The sequence below is a fragment of the Ambystoma mexicanum genome, chromosome 12 (assembly GCF_040938575.1).
Source record: "Ambystoma mexicanum isolate Mex_15411 chromosome 12, UKY_AmexF1_1, whole genome shotgun sequence".
In the NCBI taxonomy this organism is placed as follows: Eukaryota; Metazoa; Chordata; class Amphibia; order Caudata; family Ambystomatidae; genus Ambystoma; species Ambystoma mexicanum.
In genome coordinates, this window is record NC_090936.1 from 402640713 (window position 1) to 402661205 (window position 20493).

Consider the following 20493-nt stretch of genomic DNA (forward strand, 5'->3'; position numbering starts at 1 on the left):
CTGTAAGGGCTTCTTGAGTCCTCCTTTCCCGGGGCATTAAGAGTAATTTCAGGGTTTGCATGGTGCCGGTACTTACCATAGGTTGTCAATGAGCAGACTGGACATTTACTAGGATGGGCCAGTCTGGCCAGGAGAGGAGAATGTGCATAGGAATGGCTTGTCGAACCTCTTAGGAATCCAATGCCCACCTGTGTCGGTTGCACAGCGTTGGGTTCATTTCTAGATTGGGGTGTTTGATGTAAAGGCATCCAGGCATCACGTCCAGATGAAATCCACGGCTTACATGCGCTCAGATCTCAGGAGAGGCTATGAAGAGCGAGTCCTGTTACCAGGGGATAGTGGGAATTACTATGCAAGATTCCATCCTAACCTGCCAATGGGACCACCTGCAGATTTGTTCAGATACTCTTAAAATAACTATATATATATATCTTATGAAGCCAAACCCTAAATCCACGGGCGCATGCGGTTACGGTCAGCCTTGCTGTATTCCACAAAAAGAAACCGGTAAGTGGCTTTGTCAGGCGTTCAAGTGTCTGGAATATATTAGCATGTCAGCAAAAAACGTACGCGTGAAATGGCCGGCTGGACTTATTTATGGCGTCTTAGTAACTGTTTATAATGTTTATGGTCGCTAGTAATAGGGAACAACGGCTTATATAATTACGTTTGTTTATGTGGCAAACCGACTGAATGAAGAAGGGGAGGGGGTGAGGGGCACCAAAATGTGTCTGCAGGGGAAAAGCCTGCGCAGCTCAGACCATGAAATGTGCAAACGGATCCCTCATCCTGCCGGCTATTGGGCTAGGTCCACTGTGGCCTGGAAGGGGAGGCCAAAGGGGTTGGGAGGGGGCCAGAACCTTTCAGCATGTGAACGTGGGGCCTTTTATTGCGAGAGCTGCGAGCACTACTGTATCTCGCAAAGGCAACACAACCGCCAAAAGGAACTTCCTCAGACAGCGGTAACCGAACCAAAGGAAAAAATGGGCGAACAACAACATTCATAAACTGAATGAAAACTGCACAGACTTCTGCCTAAGACATTCACACGAGCAGCCAACATTTTGGGAACTCTGGCACATCATATCCCGCGCGAGTTGGCACAAATGCGTACGGCACGAGGCACGCATTCTGGATCTATGCGGTTACTCCTGTTAGCTCTCTACCCAGCCACTTAAGATTGATTCACTTCCCTCTACACCACAGTCCGCCATATTCCTGAAGCATTTGGGTGCAGCTAGTGCGGAGCCCTGGAGCTCAATGCTCAATGCTGCTAAGCTCAAATGCAATAATGCATGTGCGCATGTGTGGCTATTTGCGTTTCTTTGCGTAATCGAGTTGGCGCTTCACCCAGAAATGCTGCACACAACAGTACAAATACGATGCGCGTAGTGATAGGCTAGAGGTATTGAGTGTGGAGACACGAAAAGTGCATAAATGACCACAACATGTCATACATATTAGTACAAATGCATATTATAATAGCTCACGGGTGTCTGTCTAACTAATAAAGAAATGCATTCACAGGCGCTAGTAAGCATACATGGAAAATGGGACATGATGGGGTTACCCGCAATCCACTGAAAGACATTTCAGATATTCACCTGTGAACATTCAGGACACGCCCCTCAGTATACGCCATGATTGGTGTGTGGTATGCAGGACACGCCACTCAGTATACGCCATGATTGGTGTGTGGCATGCAGGACACGCCACTCAGTAAACAACACGATTGGTATGTCTGGCATAACGATGATGGATCCAGTTCTGTTCCAGAGCCCAAGCAATACTACAGGGAATGCAGCCATGCAACATATCCACAAGTAAGTGACCAAATAAAGCCTCAGGCACAAGCTAGCTGTGCATCGGGTGCATCGACTTCAAAGGGCTCGCCGTCTCTTGCTTGCGTCTAGTGTAGGGTAGGGTGTGTTACTACGCAATGAGCTGTCCAATTTTCTAAAAGTAGCCCATGGTGTTGAAAAAAGTGAGGCAGAGTCTTGTGACAAGGTCCCTTGTTGGAGGGTGGATGATGGGATTTAGGTGAACTTGGGCGGCTGGTGGCACCACCCGCCACATGATATAGGGCCCAGAGGAGGTACATGAAGGGTGGTCCAGACTCCTTCGTCAAGCCTCAGGGAACCATCAGAGGCCTGACCCAACAAGTCTGTTTGCCCCAAAACCTCATCAACTTCTCCCGTCCCCAAAATTATGATTGTGTCAAGTACCAGAGAACCATCAGGAAGGGGATATAGGAAGGTACCCCCATTAGTCGGCCTCTGGGACAAGGAAAGGCGAGACCAATATATTCAGAACTCCAGAAAGAACAACAATCGCCCACAAGAGCAAACGAACAAGTGCTGGGATACTTAAAAACCCAACTCACCATGAGTGACACTTTTCAGTTGGCAGACCCTAAGGGAGAGAAGAAAGGACTGATGACTGGGTTCCACAGAAAGCCTACTGAATTGTCCTGCTTAACATACCCACCTACTTTCAGTCTTCAGCTCGTTGTATTATTTAATAAAGACCCTTTGCGATCTTGACTTCTAGAGGTCTGTTGATCACTAGGTCATGATGGATCCTGGCTAGTGTACTTAAAACCCACTCAGAGCAACTACTGATGAGTGTGTTATTGTGCCTGCCTCCATCCTCTGCACAGGAGTCCATCTGTGTCCAGGCTCCTCTGTGTACACATAAATGCAACATTTTGAGCCTGGTATCTTGCATAATCTCTCTTCATGGCACCCAGTGGCTTCAGTCCAAGCAATACAATGGTTCTTTAAATAGTGACAGTAGTGGCAAATGCTTGTCCTCTGGGGTAGAAAATGCTCCCAGCTAGCAATATTTGGAAGGGCCCCTATTACCACATGCAGCAGGTCCCTAATCCTAATAGCAGTGATCGTGAGAGAGAGATAGAGATCTCTCATATATATATATATATATATATATATATATATATATATATATATATATATATATATATATATATATATATATTCTGTTTTAAAATGACTACCAGAAAAGACATACAGACAAAGTAATCCTATGGCAAAGGTATATAGATGACCTTTATATTATCTGGAGCGGAGAGCGACTGGATGTGTTTCTTTGACAGTTTAAATCAGGGACATCAGAATCTCAAATTGATCGAACAACATCATAGTCTATTTACACATAAAAGTCAAGATCATCAATAGCACTATAACTACAGAGTTGCATCGAAAAGGCACTAACACCCTTCTACGTGCAACCAGCTTACAGCCCAACAGTCTCCCTTATGGCGAGTTTCTACAGATCGAGAGGAATTGTAGTGAGAACCTAATCTGGGAAACCAATGCCAAAGAAGTGGCAGCAAGATTTCTAGCAAGAGGCTACAGAAAGGGGATCATAAGCAAAGCATATGATCGTAGCTGCAATAAAAGCAGGGAAATGACACTCTCACAAACAACAGATACAAGAGAAAGAAGATCGTGCCATTAGATTCATCACCACATCTAACTCTGGAGCCAAGGAAACAAAACACATTTTGAATAAGTACTGGCACCTGCTTAAACCAGATAAAAGACTTCAGTCTCCATTTGCCATCCTATGCCACAGGCACTTACAGGAAGCCTGCCTCCGTACAGACAAGGTTGTCACCAAGCATGTTTCAGCCACCCAATATACAAAAAAAACAACTAACTGGTTAACCAAGAGGTTTCTCTACATGTGCTAAGTGCAAAGAATGCCGCTTTGGGATCAATACTAAAAAATACATTAATACACGAACCAAAACTGAAGTTATGATCAAAAAGGAACTCCAATGCTCTACACAGTTTGCAATTTATGCAATCACATGTGCATGCAACTTGTGGTATACTGGCAACACGAAATTGGAAGAAAGGTTACGAATCTTGCAGCATCTCCGTGCAATCCAGAATCGGGACATGTCCTATCCCCTTGCAAAGCACTTTGAAGATATACATCAGGGTGACATCAGGTCGTTTAAATATTTTGTTATTGACTGAGTGCATCCAAGAGGTGTGGATAGACTTCATAAACTTAGACAAGAGGCATCAAGATGCATAGTGGACTTTGATTCTAACTTAAGTTTCCTGGAGCCCAAAATCGTGATGAAGAACTGTATGTGTTTGGGGGAGATTAAGACAATCAAATTGGGAGGGGGGGGGTGGGAGGGGTCCTTTCCTAAAATAATCAGATATATGTGAAATAACCCTGAGACCGATATCACGTTCTGATAATGTGTGCTTTCTAAACAGTATGTTCTCTCACTAACTTTGGATTTTTTTTTCAAGTACTTTTTTCAAGTATTCATTTTGAAGCACTTCCCCCCCGGGTCACTGTTAAGGTTTTGTAGTTACATTTTCTCCATTGGATGTAGTGTTCCTGCACTGTAGCAGCACCATCTTTTTTTAACATATTTGAAATTACATGCGTGTATTTTAAAGTCTGAGAGGACATTGCACAGTAGTAGGCGAACATGTTACACATATTAGTTTACAATATGTCAAAATGTATTAGCCAGGAGGTTCATAAGAGCACTCAGCACTTTAAACAGATTGTATGCATTTAGAGCTACCCGATAAACAGTTTTACTAAGCACAATGCACTTAAAGCATGTAGCACTTTCAAATCTCTGGCGCCCGTAAGGGTTAACTGTCAGTTTTGTTATTTGCAAACATATAAATTGAGGCGCCCGCAAGTGTTCATTAATGCCTACCATCATTGGTTGTTATTAACTTAAGCACATAGCACTGTATTGATAACTCGATCTATTAGGGCTGATCTTGCCATCAATCTTGCAGGTTATCAATTTAGGCACATAGCACTTTAGTGATAATTCAACCCAATAGGGATGATCTTGTATATAACACTGTATATATGGCTACCCATTGGGGTCAAGTTTTATGAGCCAATGAAAAAATGCCATTGGAACACACTGAGTGCAATCTATCATGTTGGAGTATGGATTTTCAAACGAAATGTTTTTTGCACCTTGACCCACGGAAATATTACTGCCCGCAATGGGTTCAATACGGCTCATTTCCGTTGGGGTGTTTTACATGCAGTAAGTTACTTATATGTCTAGGACATTTTGCACACAGCATTTTACTGTAGATGTAGCTCACCCACAGAAGACAACATCTGTGAGCAAAAGAGAAACACTGTTCCAATATTTTAAGTGCAATCTAACATGTCGAAATATACATTTTGTACTGAATCACTGCATCTATAGACACGGCAGTGTTGGACGCCCGTAAGGGTACAGTACTGCGCATCTCTGTTGTATTAATATTAGGTACATCAAGCAAGTTGTATAAATTATTTATATACTCCTCATAAACATGGTACAGGCTCACCCACTGGTGGCAATGGTTAGGAGCCGCATAACGTGGGTAAAACAAAAAACAACTTTCAAATTCACCAAGCATCTCACACCTAGTAGGTTCCACAGCGGAAAGTGGTCTATTGTCTGCGTGCTGCATCCCATGCTTTTTAAATATTGAAACTGTTATAGAAAAAATCTATTTATGTTGCGTATTTTCAAAATCTGTAATTTCTGCAAAAGTTGAAATATTCCTCCTACGTGGCATCAACATGAGAATTGTGGCATTAGCATGGAACCATCAATTTGCATAGATTATAAACAAATAAGGTAAAAATATTTACATGTATAGACCCTATGGACCTTCCAACATGGCGACACATTGTTAACATAAACTGTCTATGAAATGTATCAGTAACCTTGTGTCACAAACAGCAAAGATGGACTTCTAAGCAAAAGGCCTTCTATAAATGTGCAGTCCTCTTTTTATCTCGTATACCAGACAAAGCCTGTGTAGGGTGAAACGCGTCGTTCTTTTTTTTGTGCTTTATTTTTGCTGCTGCCTTCCATGTCCAATCTTTGAATTAATAAAGGACTATCTATCTGCACAGCAAACATGCCTCGGACTTTGATTGATAAGGATTGACGAAATATTCACACCGATTTATTTGCCGGAGTGCCGCTACGTCTCAGACTGTGACTATATATATATATTGTACCAAATGGACCTTATTCCGAAAGAGTGATTGGTATAACCAGGATCCCCCCTGTCTGTTGCTGAAGTAAATACTTTAGAACATTTAGATGTATGAACCATTATTACCGTACCTCAAAATGGCCGACAAGGCTTTGCTGGAAACAGGCGCGCTGTTGCTTTGTTGATCTTCAGATGTGGTGGAGTGGCAGTTCCATGGACCTTTGTGACTGGGCCGATGCTTTCCGTTCTCTTTGCCAGTGGGTAGCATTGAAAGTGAGCAACAATGCTGTATATTTCTGTGATGCACATCTCCATTTTGCCTAAATATGCCAAAAAAATAATTACAATCAGATTCTCTCATTCCCGAGGACCAAGTACTTGCAATGACGTATATTAAAACAGTTACTAATTGTGCATGTTACGTTACGAAACTACCTTAATGTTGAAAGAATGGTAGCCTCTACACAGTGACAGGGAGAACATCAAAAAAACAGCTCAGATGCATCGATTTAGGATGAGTTCCACACTGCAGCCCTTTTTGGTTATAATATTGCTATTCATTAGAACTAACCGGGGGAGTTTTTAGCAACCGGGGGAGGGGCAGAAGCCACTCAGGTTGCAGGGCAAACCTCTATGCCATCCTCAACACCTCATCCACTCCACTGGGTCAACAATTGTTTCTCCATTCAATGACTGCCTGTGGCCCGTGTCGTTCCCCTCACTCCCATATCTCCTGCCTTTGGTCTGCACACCCCGAGGCCTCCCACCACCACCCTCCTGTCCCACTTACAAGTAAACGATGTGCTCCACACCACTTCACTTTTTTCCCAGTCAATCTGCCGTCAGCTTAAAAGCGGAAACAGTAAAAGAACGTACCCCCTTCACTGTTCCCTCTGCCGGCCATCCAGGATTCTAGTTTTTTTTTTTTAACAGGCGATACGACATGCGTAAAATGCGCATTCCGGAACTCCTTTAAAAAAAAACGATCAGCACCTTCAACAGAATCCCTGAGGTGCGCTAATGGAGTTAATGACCCTGGGTTGGGGCTGGCTGGGCTTGTAAAGGCTTTAAGCCCTTTTTGAGGCCCTCGCTTAGCTAGGGCATGCTTGGATGCTAAGCCATAATTGGACAGCCACTGCCTGTTTGAATGATATAGATCCTTCATATTGGTGGGCTCACCTATCCTTTCAAGCCTAAACATTGGTTGTTAGGAGGGGTCCTGCAGTCATTCGACAGATCATCATTGGAGAAAAGACCTTTCTGAAGAAGTGCAGTGCACTGATGACCAAAGGAAGATCCTTGGAGATGACAAGCATTGACTCCAGTGCTGTCCCGGCGAAACCCGGCTCCTCTGTCCTGATCTCATGAAGGACCAGCGGGAACAACCAGTCTCAGTCCCTGTTCAAAGATCGCGCCTTCTGAGCCCGCAGAAGTGTCACTGGACCAACCAGTGGACTGTCTATTTCTCACCTGGACTACCTCACTGCAGCCGTCGCCATTCCAAGTGCATCCTTGGAACTTTGAGGATCTTCAACTTGTGTAACAAGACACCCGCTTCTGCCTTTTCAGCTGTCTTGCATGTGCAGAAGCTCAACTGGGCCTTCTCCTTTGTTCGTCTATTGAAGATCGCTAGCGCCACCTATCAGTGGTGACTCCCATTGTAACACTCCTTCATCGATCCCTGCAGGTGCCCTGAGGTGGTCCACCAGCAGAAGTCTTAATCTTTCTTTGTTTAGGTGTTCTACTGGAATCTGTCTGGAAACGATTCCCAAGCACCGTGACCAACAGACACTAAATCCTGCATCCAAAAGTGACCTCTGCACCCGTTATGTTATGTTACTTGACATTTATATAGTGCCTTATATATCATTGGTGTGACCTCAAAGCGCTGGTAGGTTGAACGCCCTCGGGAATCATAGTTCAGGTCAGTAGAGAGAGATAGTGTCGTATGGTGCGTGGGTGCACCAGATATGTGTGCAGCTGGTGTAGTTGTCGGATGATAGCTGCTTCCTAGCGATAGGTGTGGAGCTGAAGAAATCCGTTGGGTGTGTGCAATCTGGTGGGTGGACACCCAGACTGGGTTCTGGCTGTGTTAGGCCTGAGGAAAGCGTATGTGAGCAGCTGGCTGGAATGTGCTCAGCTAGCTGCAATTTATTAGGGTGATGAAGTGTTCGTGGGGTCGTATTCGTATGTGAACAGCTAGGCCAAATTATCAGGCGTATAGCTGTGTTCTGGTTGAATAATGGTGTATAGTAGAGAGTAAGCGTAGCGGTATGATAAGGTGGTTATCTGTAAGGCGCGTGAGACCAGGCACACGAACAGGATGGTGGGGACATACATAGCGACATATGGATTTATAGGGACAGGGTCAGTACGGGTATATATGGGGATACAGATATATAAGGCGATACAGATATATGAGGGGATACAGATATATAGAATATATAGTGGATACAGATATTTGGCAACAACACAGGAGCAGGTGCACAATGGTGCAACTTGTGGGGTGAGTTTCAACAGGTTCCACTCATTCTATTCTTCCCATTCATTCAGTCTACTCCGACCATTTTTCTGCTTCGTCTACTCAATCCATTCCATCTATGTTATCTATGTCATCTATTCCACCTATTCTATTCACTATATTCATTGTACCTATTCCAGTGCGGGATATGCTATCATTCACAGTTCTAATTAGGTGAGGTGTGTGCTATCAATCATAATTCTATCTAGATGAGGCTCATGCTATCATTCACAATTCCTTTGTAACGAAAGGGATGGCCTAAACTCGGACAAGGTGGAGTGGCTAGACAAATATCTTGTACAGAGGGATGGTCCTGTCCTCAAACATTTGAACTACATTTGATTGTTGTAGTCACAATTCAGACACTTCTCCAAGTTAGTGATAATACATCTGCACCAGTATGCATCATAGGAGGGAGGATCAAATCCAAGAACTGGAAAAACAATTGTAGTGTCCTTTATTAATTAGGCCACTTGTATACACAGTGGTAATTCAGTGTGGAAAACTAAAAGTTATACATAGAAAATTACACAGAGAATAAACCTTGTCACCAACTCAGTAAGTGGTGTGCACAGAACAGCATGTATTGCAAATATTCAGTGCATCTTTAAATGACATTACGTGTTCAGTGGTGACAGGACATCACTAAATGTGGACTGTTTTTGTCCGTACAGTCCAGATTTCTCAAGTGACTTTTTTTGAAAATATACACAAGTTTCAACAGAGTTGGTACAGTGTGTTGGCTGCACACACTACTGTACTAGTGCTGTGTTGTGTTGCCAATATCCAGTGTTGCAAAGTATTGCATCATATTTGCCAGTTGGACAGTGTGTTATCATAGTAACAAACAGTATTCACACAGCACAGTGCTTATAGCTTCAAGAAACCTAAAAATAGGGTCTGCTAAAAGGTGACGTCAACATAAAGGTGGTAATAATGGTTCAGGTAATCTTTCTGAGAGGTTTTGGGATTCAGACATGATGACAAAAGACGTTTCGGCTGTAAAGAAGTGGCAGCCTTCTTCTGGGGCCAGGTAAAGCAGGTCTCCCTTGCACATAGGTGATGCAGTTTTCAGGCTGGTTTGGTGAGACCAGCGAGGTTACGATGGATGTTGTCCTGGTTTCTCCAAGGTATATTTTCAACTTCGAGTTCTAGTCGTCCGATAATACATCACTCTAGAGGGAGCGTGGTTTCCATAGCGGCAACTACACAATGCAAGACAGCAGGAATGTGCAGATTTTGAGCTCCCGTACCGGCAGACAGGAACTAATCTCCTGTAACAGTGACTGATCCCTTGTCATGGAAGCCCTGCAACATACCGCTCAGCTTCCCCACGAACACAAGCTCACCTATAGCATATCCCACACTTTGGAGAAACCAGGACAACATCCATCGTAACCTCGCTGGTCTCACCAAACCAGCCTGAAAACCGCATCACCTATGTGCAAGGGAGACCTGCTTTACCTGGCCCCAGAAGAAGGCTGCCACTTCTTTACAGCCGAAACGTCTTTTGTCATCATGTCTGCATCCCCAAACCTCTCAGAACGATGACCTGAACCATTATTACCACCTTTATATTGATGTCGCCTTTTAGCAGACCCTATTTTTAGGTTTCTTGAAGCTATAAGCACTGTGCTGTGTGAATACTGTTTGTTACTATGACAACACACTGTCCAACTGGCAAATATGATGCAATACTTTGCAACACTGGATATAGCCAACACAACACAGCACTAGTACAGTAGTGTGCAGCCAACACACTGTACCAACTCTGTTGAAACTTGTGTATATTTTCAAAAAAAGTCACTTGAGAAATCTGGACTGTACGGACAAAAACAGTCCACATTTAGTGATCTCCTGTCAACACTGAACACGTAATGTCATTTAAAGATGCACTGAATATTTGCAATACATGCTGTTCTGTTCACACCACTTACTGAGTTGGTGACAAGGTTTATTCTCTGTGTAATTTTCTACGTATAACTTTTAGTTTTCCACTCTGAATTACCACTGTGTATACAAGTGGCCTAATTATTAAAGGACACTACAATTGTTTTTCCAGTTCTTGGATTTGAACCTCCCTCCTATGATGCATACTGGTGCAGATATATTATCACTAACTTGGAGAAGTGTCTGAATTGTGACTACAACAATCAAATGTAGTTCAAATGTTTGAGGGCAGGACCACCCCGCTGTACAAGATATCATTCACAATTCCATCTAAGTGTGGCACATGCTATCATTCACAACACTATCTATGTGTGGCACATGCGAACATTTACAATTCAAACTAAGTGAGGGGTGTACTACCAATCATAATTCTGTCTAGATGAGGCACATGCTTCAAGCACAATTCCATCCAAGTGTGGCACATGCTAGCATTCATGATTCCATCCAAGTGTGGCATATGCTATAATTTTCAATTCTAACTAAGTCAGGGATATGCTACCAGTGATGATTCTTTCTAGGCGAGTCACATGCTAACATTCGCAATTCCATCTAAGAGTGGCACATGCTATTCTTCATAATTTCATCTAAGTGTGGCGCATGCTAACAATTGCAATTCCATCTAAGTGTGGGACATGCTATCATTTTCAATTCCAACTGAGTGAGGGATGCTACCAGTCATAATTCTATCTAGGTGAGTCACATGCTATCCTTCACAATTCCGTCTAATTGTGGCACATGCTATCCTTCACAATGCTAAGTGTATCACATGCTATTCTTCACAATTCTGTCTAAGTGTGGCACATGCTATCATTTTCAATTTCAACTAAGTGAGGGATATGCTACAAGTCATAATTCTAACTAGGTAAGTCACATGCTAACATTCGCAATTCTATCTAAGTGTGGCACATGCTATCCTTCACAATTCTGTCTAGGCGTGGGACATGCTATCCTTCACAATTCTATCTATGTGTGGCACATGCTAACATTTACAATTCCAACTAAGTGGGGTGTGTGCTACCAATCATAATTCTGTCTAGATGATGCACATGCCATCATTCACAATTATATCTATGTGTGGCAATGCTAACATTTACAATTCACACTAAGTGGGGGGAGGGGTGCTATCAATCATAATTCTGTCTAGATGAAGCACATGCTATCAATCACAATTCCATCTAAGTGTGGCACATGCTATCATTCCCAATACTATCTATGTGTGGCACATGCTAACATTTACAATTCCAACTAAGTGAGGGGTGTGCTACCAATCATAATTCTTTCTAGGTGAGGCACATGCTATCCTTCACAATTCCATCTAAGTGTGGCACATGCTATCCTTCAGAATTCTGTCTAAGTGTGGCACATGCTATCCTTCACAATGCTAAGAGTGGCACATGCTATCCTTCACAATTCCATCTAAGTGTGGGGCATGCTAACATTCACAATTCCGTCTAAGTGTGGCAGGTGCTATCATTTTCATTTCCAACTAAGTGAGGGATATGCTACCAGTCATAATTCTATCTAGGTAAGTCACTTGCTAACATTCACATTTCTATCTAAGTGTGGGTAATGCTAACAATGACAATTCCGTCTAAGGGTGGCACATGCTATCCTTCACAATTCCATCTAAGTGTTGCACATGCTATCATTTTCAATTCTATCTAAGTGAGGTATATGCTACCAGTCATAATTCTATCTAGGTTAGTCACATGCTTCCTTCACAATTATGTCTAAGTTTGGCACATGCTAACATTGATACATCTGTTGATACATCTGTCTCAATGTGAGGTTGGCTAATTTTGTGTCTGTGACGGGCACTAGTTATAATTGGCAGGTATGTTAGTATGTTATGCAGGACAACATTTACAGTCCAGAATTTGGTTGGTGGTCATATCTCTCTAGGTGTGCATGGTGTAAGTCTTTGGTAGTTTACGTTATGGGAAGGTAAGGTAGAGTGCCGGGGGCTTTCTCGAGTAGAGTAATTGCTCTACACCCCACCCATGCCACACTTACAGTTTTGTTGGTGTCTGTTCGCTGATGGCTTTACTGGCTTCCCCTGCGGACACCGGCAGACACACCATCTGGAGCCGTCTCTGTAAGAGCCGCCCTTTGCCTTGGGGCCCTTAACTGATGGGGCTGCATGGGTAGAAGGCTGCCCTGGAGTGGTCAGTGATGTCCTTGTTGAAGGGCCTGTCGGGTCACGGAAGGGGGCTCGGGAGGCGGGCTTAATGTGGAATCAGGAAGCAGGGAGCGAGGGGATGCAGGGGGATGGGGCAGAGGGATTTTAAACAATTTTCAAGCAGAATTGGGTTCTCAGCAGAAAGCTCCACTCACCTGCCCAAGAATGATGGAAAGGGGGCCTGGGGAAGCTGGCTACGCACTAAGACAAGCACTGGGGACAAGGAGGGCCAATCGGGTTGCAGGGCGGGCTCGGGAGGTGGGCTTGATGTGGAATCAGGAAGCGGGGCATGAGGGGATGCAGGCGGATGGGCTGGAGGATTTTAAACAATTTTTAAGTGGAATTGGGGTCTCAGCAGAAAGCTCCACTCACCTGGCCAAGAACGATGGAAAGGGGGCCCGAGGAAGCTGGCTGCACACTAAGGCAAACACTGGGAGCAAGGAGGGCCAATCGGGTCGCGGGGCAGGCTTGGGAGGCGGGCTTAAAGTGTAATCAGGAAGCAGGGAGCGGGGAGTGAGGGGATGCGGGCGGACGGGGCAGGGGGATTTATAAAAAAAAATTAAGCAGAATTGGGGCCTCAGCAGAAAGCGCCACTCACCTAGCCAAGAAGGATGGAAAGGGGGCCTGAGGAAGCTGGCTGCACACTAAGGCAAACACTGGGGGCAAGGAGGGCCAATTGGGTCGTGGGGCAGGCTCAGGAGGCGGGCTTAATGTGGAATCAGTAAGCGGGGATGTGGGCTGATGGGGCAGGGGGATTTTAAACAATTTTTAAGTGGAATTGGAGTCTCAGCAGAAAGATTCACTCACCTGGCCAAGAATGATGGGCATTCCTCGACTGGATCGATCACAGACAATTGATTCCCCAATGGATTCTGGAAAACCAGCAGTCATCTCTGGAGGAATCGGAGTCAGGAGGGCAAGTTAACATACCCGTTTCTGTCCCCCCTGTCCTCCACATGGTTACATAGGCATAAAGTCCTGTCTCTAAATCACTCTTTCCTGAATCTCGTCGGTGGAGGCCTGGTCCAGGATCTCTTTCTAGAATTATATTAAAGCTTGGGGATTGAGTGAATGTACTCACCTGAATTTTATCTAATTTACATGTATTAATCAATATAGCTGGCATTGCCAATCTCTTAATAAAACTACCTGTGAAGTATCTACTTTGGAACTGATGACCTTTGGGCACATGGCTCCCAACCATCTTAGGGTTGGACTTTTTAAGAGCTATGGAAGCTGTTTTATGATTATTCCGAAGTGTTTTTTCCATTTCTAATGCACTGGGTTTTAATGGGCATTGAATGAAAAGCTATTCTATTTCTCCTAAGGGTGAACTAATATATCAGTATAGTGTTGGTGTGGCAATATTTGACTAGAAATGTTACTTGCTTAATGTGGATTTTAAAGGCCTAATAAACGACTGTATATTTTTATACTTACCTGTCTAACTAGAATGATTTGTTTTGCCCTTTGTCGACTCACTGTAGCCTTACACCACTCACACCCTTCCTGATACTAACCCTTGCCGCTCTGCTACCTACCTTCATTGAGTTTGGCTAAGTTCTCAGTGTCTTCCTTGTTCGCCATAATAGGGGCGGAGGAGGGGGTCGCAGCCTACCCTCCCCCTTCCAGGACTGATTTGGCAAATCAAACTCAATAAGCAAGAGGTGGGGAGGTGGTGGAGGAAGTGAGGCGAGATGGATTTCAAAGCATGGCAGCGTTTGATAACCACGCCCTTGGGTGAGGGTGATAAGGACCCCATTCTTGGAACCACATGAATGCAGCATATTCATACCCATCTATGAGGCTTTTATTTCTCAATTAAATTCAGTTGGACATCTGAGACAGTGGTGCTGGCAGTCCTGCTGCTGCCAGGTGGTTCTGCAGCGTTGCGAACCTCAGGGTGGCAGCTGTGCCATCTCTATCAGTGCCCCACCCTATAACTTCAACGCTCTACCTCATACAATCCTATATATTGCTGACCCCCTGCCCTTCTGTAAGACCATTTAGACGTGACCTTTTACATATTATGTGCATCAACATGCCATGGCTCCCCATCCAAAAACTGGCAGCAAAAGACCATCATTAAGGCACATGTGTTTTGTGAAAGTTTAAACAATATATGTTTTACAAAGGTAGTCATGGCAGCAATGCAAATATTGACATGGTGCGATTGTGGATGTGGGGAGCAGTGCTCAGGGGCAGCTCCAACTTCATGGAGTTGGGGGTTGTAGAATTGGTTTTCGGCTGTTGTGATGTTGCTATTTGTAAACAATAAACATTGCTTTTAGGCCAGTCTGCAAAGCACCTGAGCTCACAGCTCGGCCCTCTCTCAGCGTGCCCATCCCATTGTGAGCCAGAGGACTTGGGGGCAGGCCTTGGCAGAGGAGCAGTTCGCCAATCCAAAGGCCTGCAAATAGCAGGATCTGTGAATTCCCCTACTCCGAGTCTGTCCCATCACCGTGTGACCTTGTGACTTTGACTTGATTCCTTCACACGCATCTGACATCTCGGACATTGATCGAGCGGCGACTGATAACTGGAATGGCTTCTGCGCCTTTTGACAGCATTCACGAAAACTGCATCCCACTGAGATCCGCTGATATGATAGGTTATTTGTAATGCGCTTAATACCCAGAGGTTTCTAAGGGATCGATCCCGTGTTGCTCCGTGACATCTTGCTTCCAAGGTGAGCACGGTTGTCCCTGAGCTATCCTCCCGAGCATTTACTTTGACATACAAATCTGACATGTGTTTGCTGGGCATTAGACGAGATATTATAAAGGATGAATTGGCACAAGTGTGTGATTTGTGGGCGGCAAATCCAACTACAAGGCATCAGCTTTTTGACACAAACACCCTTTCTTTCCGCACGGATGTTGATATTTTCTTTTGAGGTAGTGCAACTTTGTGACACTGGAACATCAGTGGGAGAGGCACAGAAAGTGAATGCTAACCCCTTCCCCCTCCAAGAAACAGGGGGCTAGCACTGCGAGGGTATCACAAAAGAGATGTGTCTTAGATCTTTGAATATTTCCCTGAATGGGAGATAGGAAATCAGGCCAGACATGGGGAAGGTCCGAGGTCTATTAACTCTCATGTGGCATGTGGTCGCCGCTGAGTGAGCGGTCACATGTCAGCAGGCCTAGGCATGTCTTATACAGAGCTTAAGCCAGGGTGAGGGATCCTATGCCATGATGGGTGGGATGCAGAGGAATCCCAGCCCAAGATGGCAACCGTCTTGTTTGCCTTTATCTGAGCAGACTCACATCTGCGCTGCTGATTTATACTGAAGTGTCTCCAGGTAACAGTGAGTAAGACTTGACTCACAAGAAGCGCCAGCTTTCCGCAGGGCTCACTCATGTCTCCCTTCCTGTATCTGCCCAGCTCAGTCCCTGCCGACTCTCCAGAGTTCTGCCTGTTGAGTGATCGCTGCCGAAGCTCAGCTCTCGGCCTTTATGGAACACTGAGCAATCTGCCACTTATGCCCATCAGCTCCACAGTCAGTATGCACTGGGCAAGCAGAGGGCCGGAGGAGTGCACCGGCTCATGCTTTATGCGAAACAGCATTTAGGTTCTGAGTGAGAAGAAGAACCCATGCTTGCTTTCACTGGGAGGCCTACAGGCCAGTAGATTATATTGTAATGCGAGTCTTTCTACCAGTTCCCCTGTGGCCCATTACAATCAGAGCACTTCCTTTCCACGTGTATTCATGGGCCTCATTACGCGGTAGGCGGTAGCCATGCATTCCGGGTCCGTGTTCCCGGAATAGGCACTTACCGGGTCATTCCGACCTTGAAGGACCCGGTAAGTCCCCATTCCGGGACCCCATTCCCCATTCCAATTCGAGCCCCCATAGGGCTCAATGGGAATGGGGATGGAGGCCCGTTATTAGCTCTCAAGTCCCTCAACGGGTCCCTTCCCTAACGCCTGGTAAAACCGGGCGTTAGGGAAGGGACCCGCTAAGGGACCTCATAGTAGGGCAGTAAGGGATTAACGGCACTGGTGCCCTTACCGCATACCTGCCTACATTTCAAAATCAAAATTCCTGAAATTTATGCCCCGCCCACAGCCACACAAGACTCTGCCCATTTTCACACGGCTCCGCCCACACGCCCCGCACAGCTGTCAAAAGGGTAAACTCGGTTGTTGTAGCCTTCAGTTTGCTTACTATAGCATTGAAAATCATTCATTCAATGCTATAGTAAGCAAACTGAAGGCGCCGCCGAAATAATAGTGCTTTCAATCCATGTCATTGGATTGAAAGCACTATTATTGCTGTGGCGGCGCCTTCAGTTTGCTTACTATAGCATTGAATGAATGATTTTCAGTGCTATTGTAAGCAAAATGAAGCCGGCGCCGCCGCCAAAATAATAGTGCTTTCAATCCATGTAATTGCATTAAAAGCAGCATTATTTCGGCTGCGGCGCCGCCTTCATTTTGCTTACTATAGCATTGAATTTATTTTTTTCAGTGCTATGGTAAGCAAAATGAACTTGGCACCGCCGCCGTAATAATACTGCTTTCAATTCAATGACATTGATTGAAAGCACTATTATTATACTGGTGCAGGCAGTGGGAACGAACATTTCGCACCGTTTCCGGGTCCCGTCATATTCTCCACCTGATTGGCTACCGGCAGCAGCCAATCAGGTGGAGAATATGACGGGACCTGGAAAGAATCTCAAAATTCCTGAGATTCAAGGGACATTTCCGGAGACTCAGAGAAATGCTTAAAATTCCGGAGTCTCCGGAAAATTCCGGAGGTTAGGCAGGTATGCCTTACCGGTGCCGGTAATCCCTTACCGCCTACTGTGTAATGAGGCCCAATGTCTTTCTGCTGCAAACCTTGGTTGGTTCATAGAAAAGTAAACACTGTGTTCACTGTAAAAACGGAGTATCCTCACGCAAATAAACAGCTTCATTTATTCTGTACAAATGGGAAGATAACGTTGGTGCACATTTTCATCTGCACACGTTTCGTGATTAATTGTTGGAGACACGGGGCCGAATTCTCAAAAAAGCAAAAAAGCACAGAGGACACACTTTCGTCATTTCCCTCTGTGCGGGATGGAAATGCAAGTGTGACAGCTGTCATGACAAGGTCAGAAATGGCCCTGCTGTGATTGGTGCATCTTCCTGTGCCTGTTCCCAACAAGTGCAGGGCTATGTGCCTAATTTCTGCACATTTAAAAGAAAATTCCATTTGTGAATTCAGGATGCACTTTATACATGCGCAGAAATGCCCCCTGATTTGCACAAGTGAGAAAAGGGGTGAAAAGGGCATCTGAATGTGCACACATCTGCTTGCCAGTCAGTCTGCCGCCAGCCTGCCTGCTGTCTGCCTTACCCATCAATTGCCTCAGCATCCTGTCCTCCTGCTCACCCGCTAGTCTTCTGCCAGCCTGCCTGCTGTCGGCTTTACCCATCAATTGCCTCAGCATCCTGTCCTCCTGCTCACCCGCTAGTCTTCTGTCAGCCTGCCCGCTGTCTGCCTTACCCATCAATTGCCTCAGCATCCTGTCCTCCTGTTTACCCGCTAGTCTTCTGCCAGCCTGCCCGCTGTCTGCCTTACCCATCAATTGCCTCAGCATCCTGTCCTCCTGCTCACCCGCTAGTCTTCTGCCAGCCTGCCAGCTGTCTGCCTTACCCATCAATTGCCTCAGCATCCTGTCCTCCTGCTTACCCGCTAATCTTCTGCCAGCCTGCCCGCTGTCTGCCTCACCCATCAATTGCCTCAGCATCCTGTCCTCCTGCTTACCCGCTAGTCTTCTGCCAGCCTGCCCACTGTCTGCTTTACCCATCAATTGCCTCAGCATCCTGTCCTCCTGCTTACCCGTCAGTCTGCCGCCAGCCTGCCCACTGTCTGCTTTACCCAACAATTGTGTGGGCATTCTGCCCTTCTGCTTATGCATCAGCCAGCCCGCTGTCTGCCTTACCCATCAATTACCACAGCATCCTACCCTCCTGCTTATGCATCAGTCTGCTGCCAGCCTGCCCACTGTCTGCCTTAGCCACAGATTGCCTCAGCATCCTGTCCTCCTGATGGCCCGTCAGTATGCCGCCTGCCTGCCCACTGTCTGCATTACCCACCAATTGCCTTAGCATCCTGCCCTCCTGCTTATGCATCAGTCTGCTGCTAGCCTGCCCTACTCACCGATTTCCTCAGCATCCTGTCCTTCTTCGTACCCATTAGTCTGCCGCCAGCCTGACCGCTGTCTGCCTTAACCACCAATTTCCTCAATATCCTGCCCTCTGCTTACCCACCAGTCTGCCGCCTGCCTGCCTTACCCACTGATAGCCCTCCTGCTTACCTGTCAATCTGCCCACTGCCTGCTTATTCCATGTCGCTTTGACTTCATTTGGAAACCTCCTATGCATTGTCTAGTGGATTTAGCTTCTACAGTTTCCTGACACGCCTGCGGCCTGTTCTTCTGGAAGACTTACCAGAAATTTGCCATCTAGATTTTCCTTCTTCCCTGAGAGTGATTTTCCTCCAAAGCTGGACACTTTCTTGAGAGGGTCCATAGCTGCCCAGTGTTGTAAGTCACGGGCAGCAGGCTGGCATCTCACATGTATAGGCCCCAGGGCTCAAGTCGAGGGTACACGCAGGAGGGGTGAGGGGGACGAGTCCACCCACTTTATTCAGAGGGTGGACTCAGTCCCCCCACCTAAAGTGAGAAACATTGAATGACCTCTTTGAATTTATGCATATCTTTTTAATGTTTTCAAAAACACTATTAGAGGAAAATATCATCTCTTGGTTTTGTGTGTGTGTTGATTTTATGAAAGGCAAATTCCATTCCTCCTGTGCAATTTGGGTGGTTATGTAAAGCCAGTTTAATGAACTGTGTATTTCACCTTGATATGCTAATTTCTGGCAACGTCGCATCCAAGTGCGTTTGTTGAGGAGTCCCCCACTTTAATTTTTAGGACTTGACCCCTGATGGGCCCTACCTCTTCACTCGCCACCAATGCAAGACACCTCCTGTAAGCGCCCTTGTGGAGACTTAGTGAATCGGCATCTATTAGATTTTATCATGTTACCTTTTAACACCTGATTATAAATAGTGCGCCTTTGTATCCAGTTGTTCCCAGAAACCGTACTGAAAAGGCACCTTTTTAACCCATTATCTAAAGAAATACTTGGGATGGGAGCGAGCCCCGCCACCTGCCCCCAGATCTTCACCAAGTTCGATTGTTCATGCTCATTACTGGAAAATATTTAGGCCTCTCATAGAAAAAAACGAATCAGCCACCATTGGTCTCAATAATTCAATGTCTTACCCGAATACGATCATTGACAATATTATCTGACCACGGGTCGTGTCCCTCCCTGATGTCCTACCTTCTATGTTTAGGGCTGCACACATGGCTGAGCTGGCCCTGCACAGGATAGGTCACGCGAGGGATTGATCAGTGTCCACCAGAGGGCTCAGCAGGTGAGAACTTGAGTGCTCCCTCAGCTGCAGACAGCAGCTGCGGAAGTGCTCAGTGACCTTCCTTGTTAAAAGGGGAAACCAGGTGTACACTGGCTAGTGGTAACGCACCTCTGCATGCCCAATGTGCCTGCAAGGCATCAGGGGAGTTGTGGCTGGGGTACTGCAGGGCAAACATCATCTAGGGTGCTCCCTTTGCATCCTGTGCTTCCCTGTGCATAAGGGCTGTCTGGGATTCTTAGCTCCCAGAAATCAACATATGCCAGGTAGGAGGATTCAGGGTGAAGTGTTTGGTTGATATCTACCTCTGTTTCTTGGCTTTAGTGTGCGCTGGGCCGTTCATGTGTAGCATCAGCATGAGGCAGGAGTCTGGTGCAGAGG

General features: G+C 45.6%; 1 protein-coding gene across 1 annotated transcript in view; it reads right to left on the reverse strand.

The window, feature by feature from the left end:
* The window catches only part of TMTC1 (transmembrane O-mannosyltransferase targeting cadherins 1), a 1779343-nt gene that overhangs the window by 1385445 nt on the left and 373405 nt on the right, over positions 1-20493 (reverse strand). Inside the window, exon 5 of the mRNA XM_069628531.1 lies at positions 6155-6343. Coding sequence (XP_069484632.1) covers positions 6155-6343 — 189 coding nt within the window. The remainder of the gene's footprint in view (positions 1-6154; positions 6344-20493) is intronic.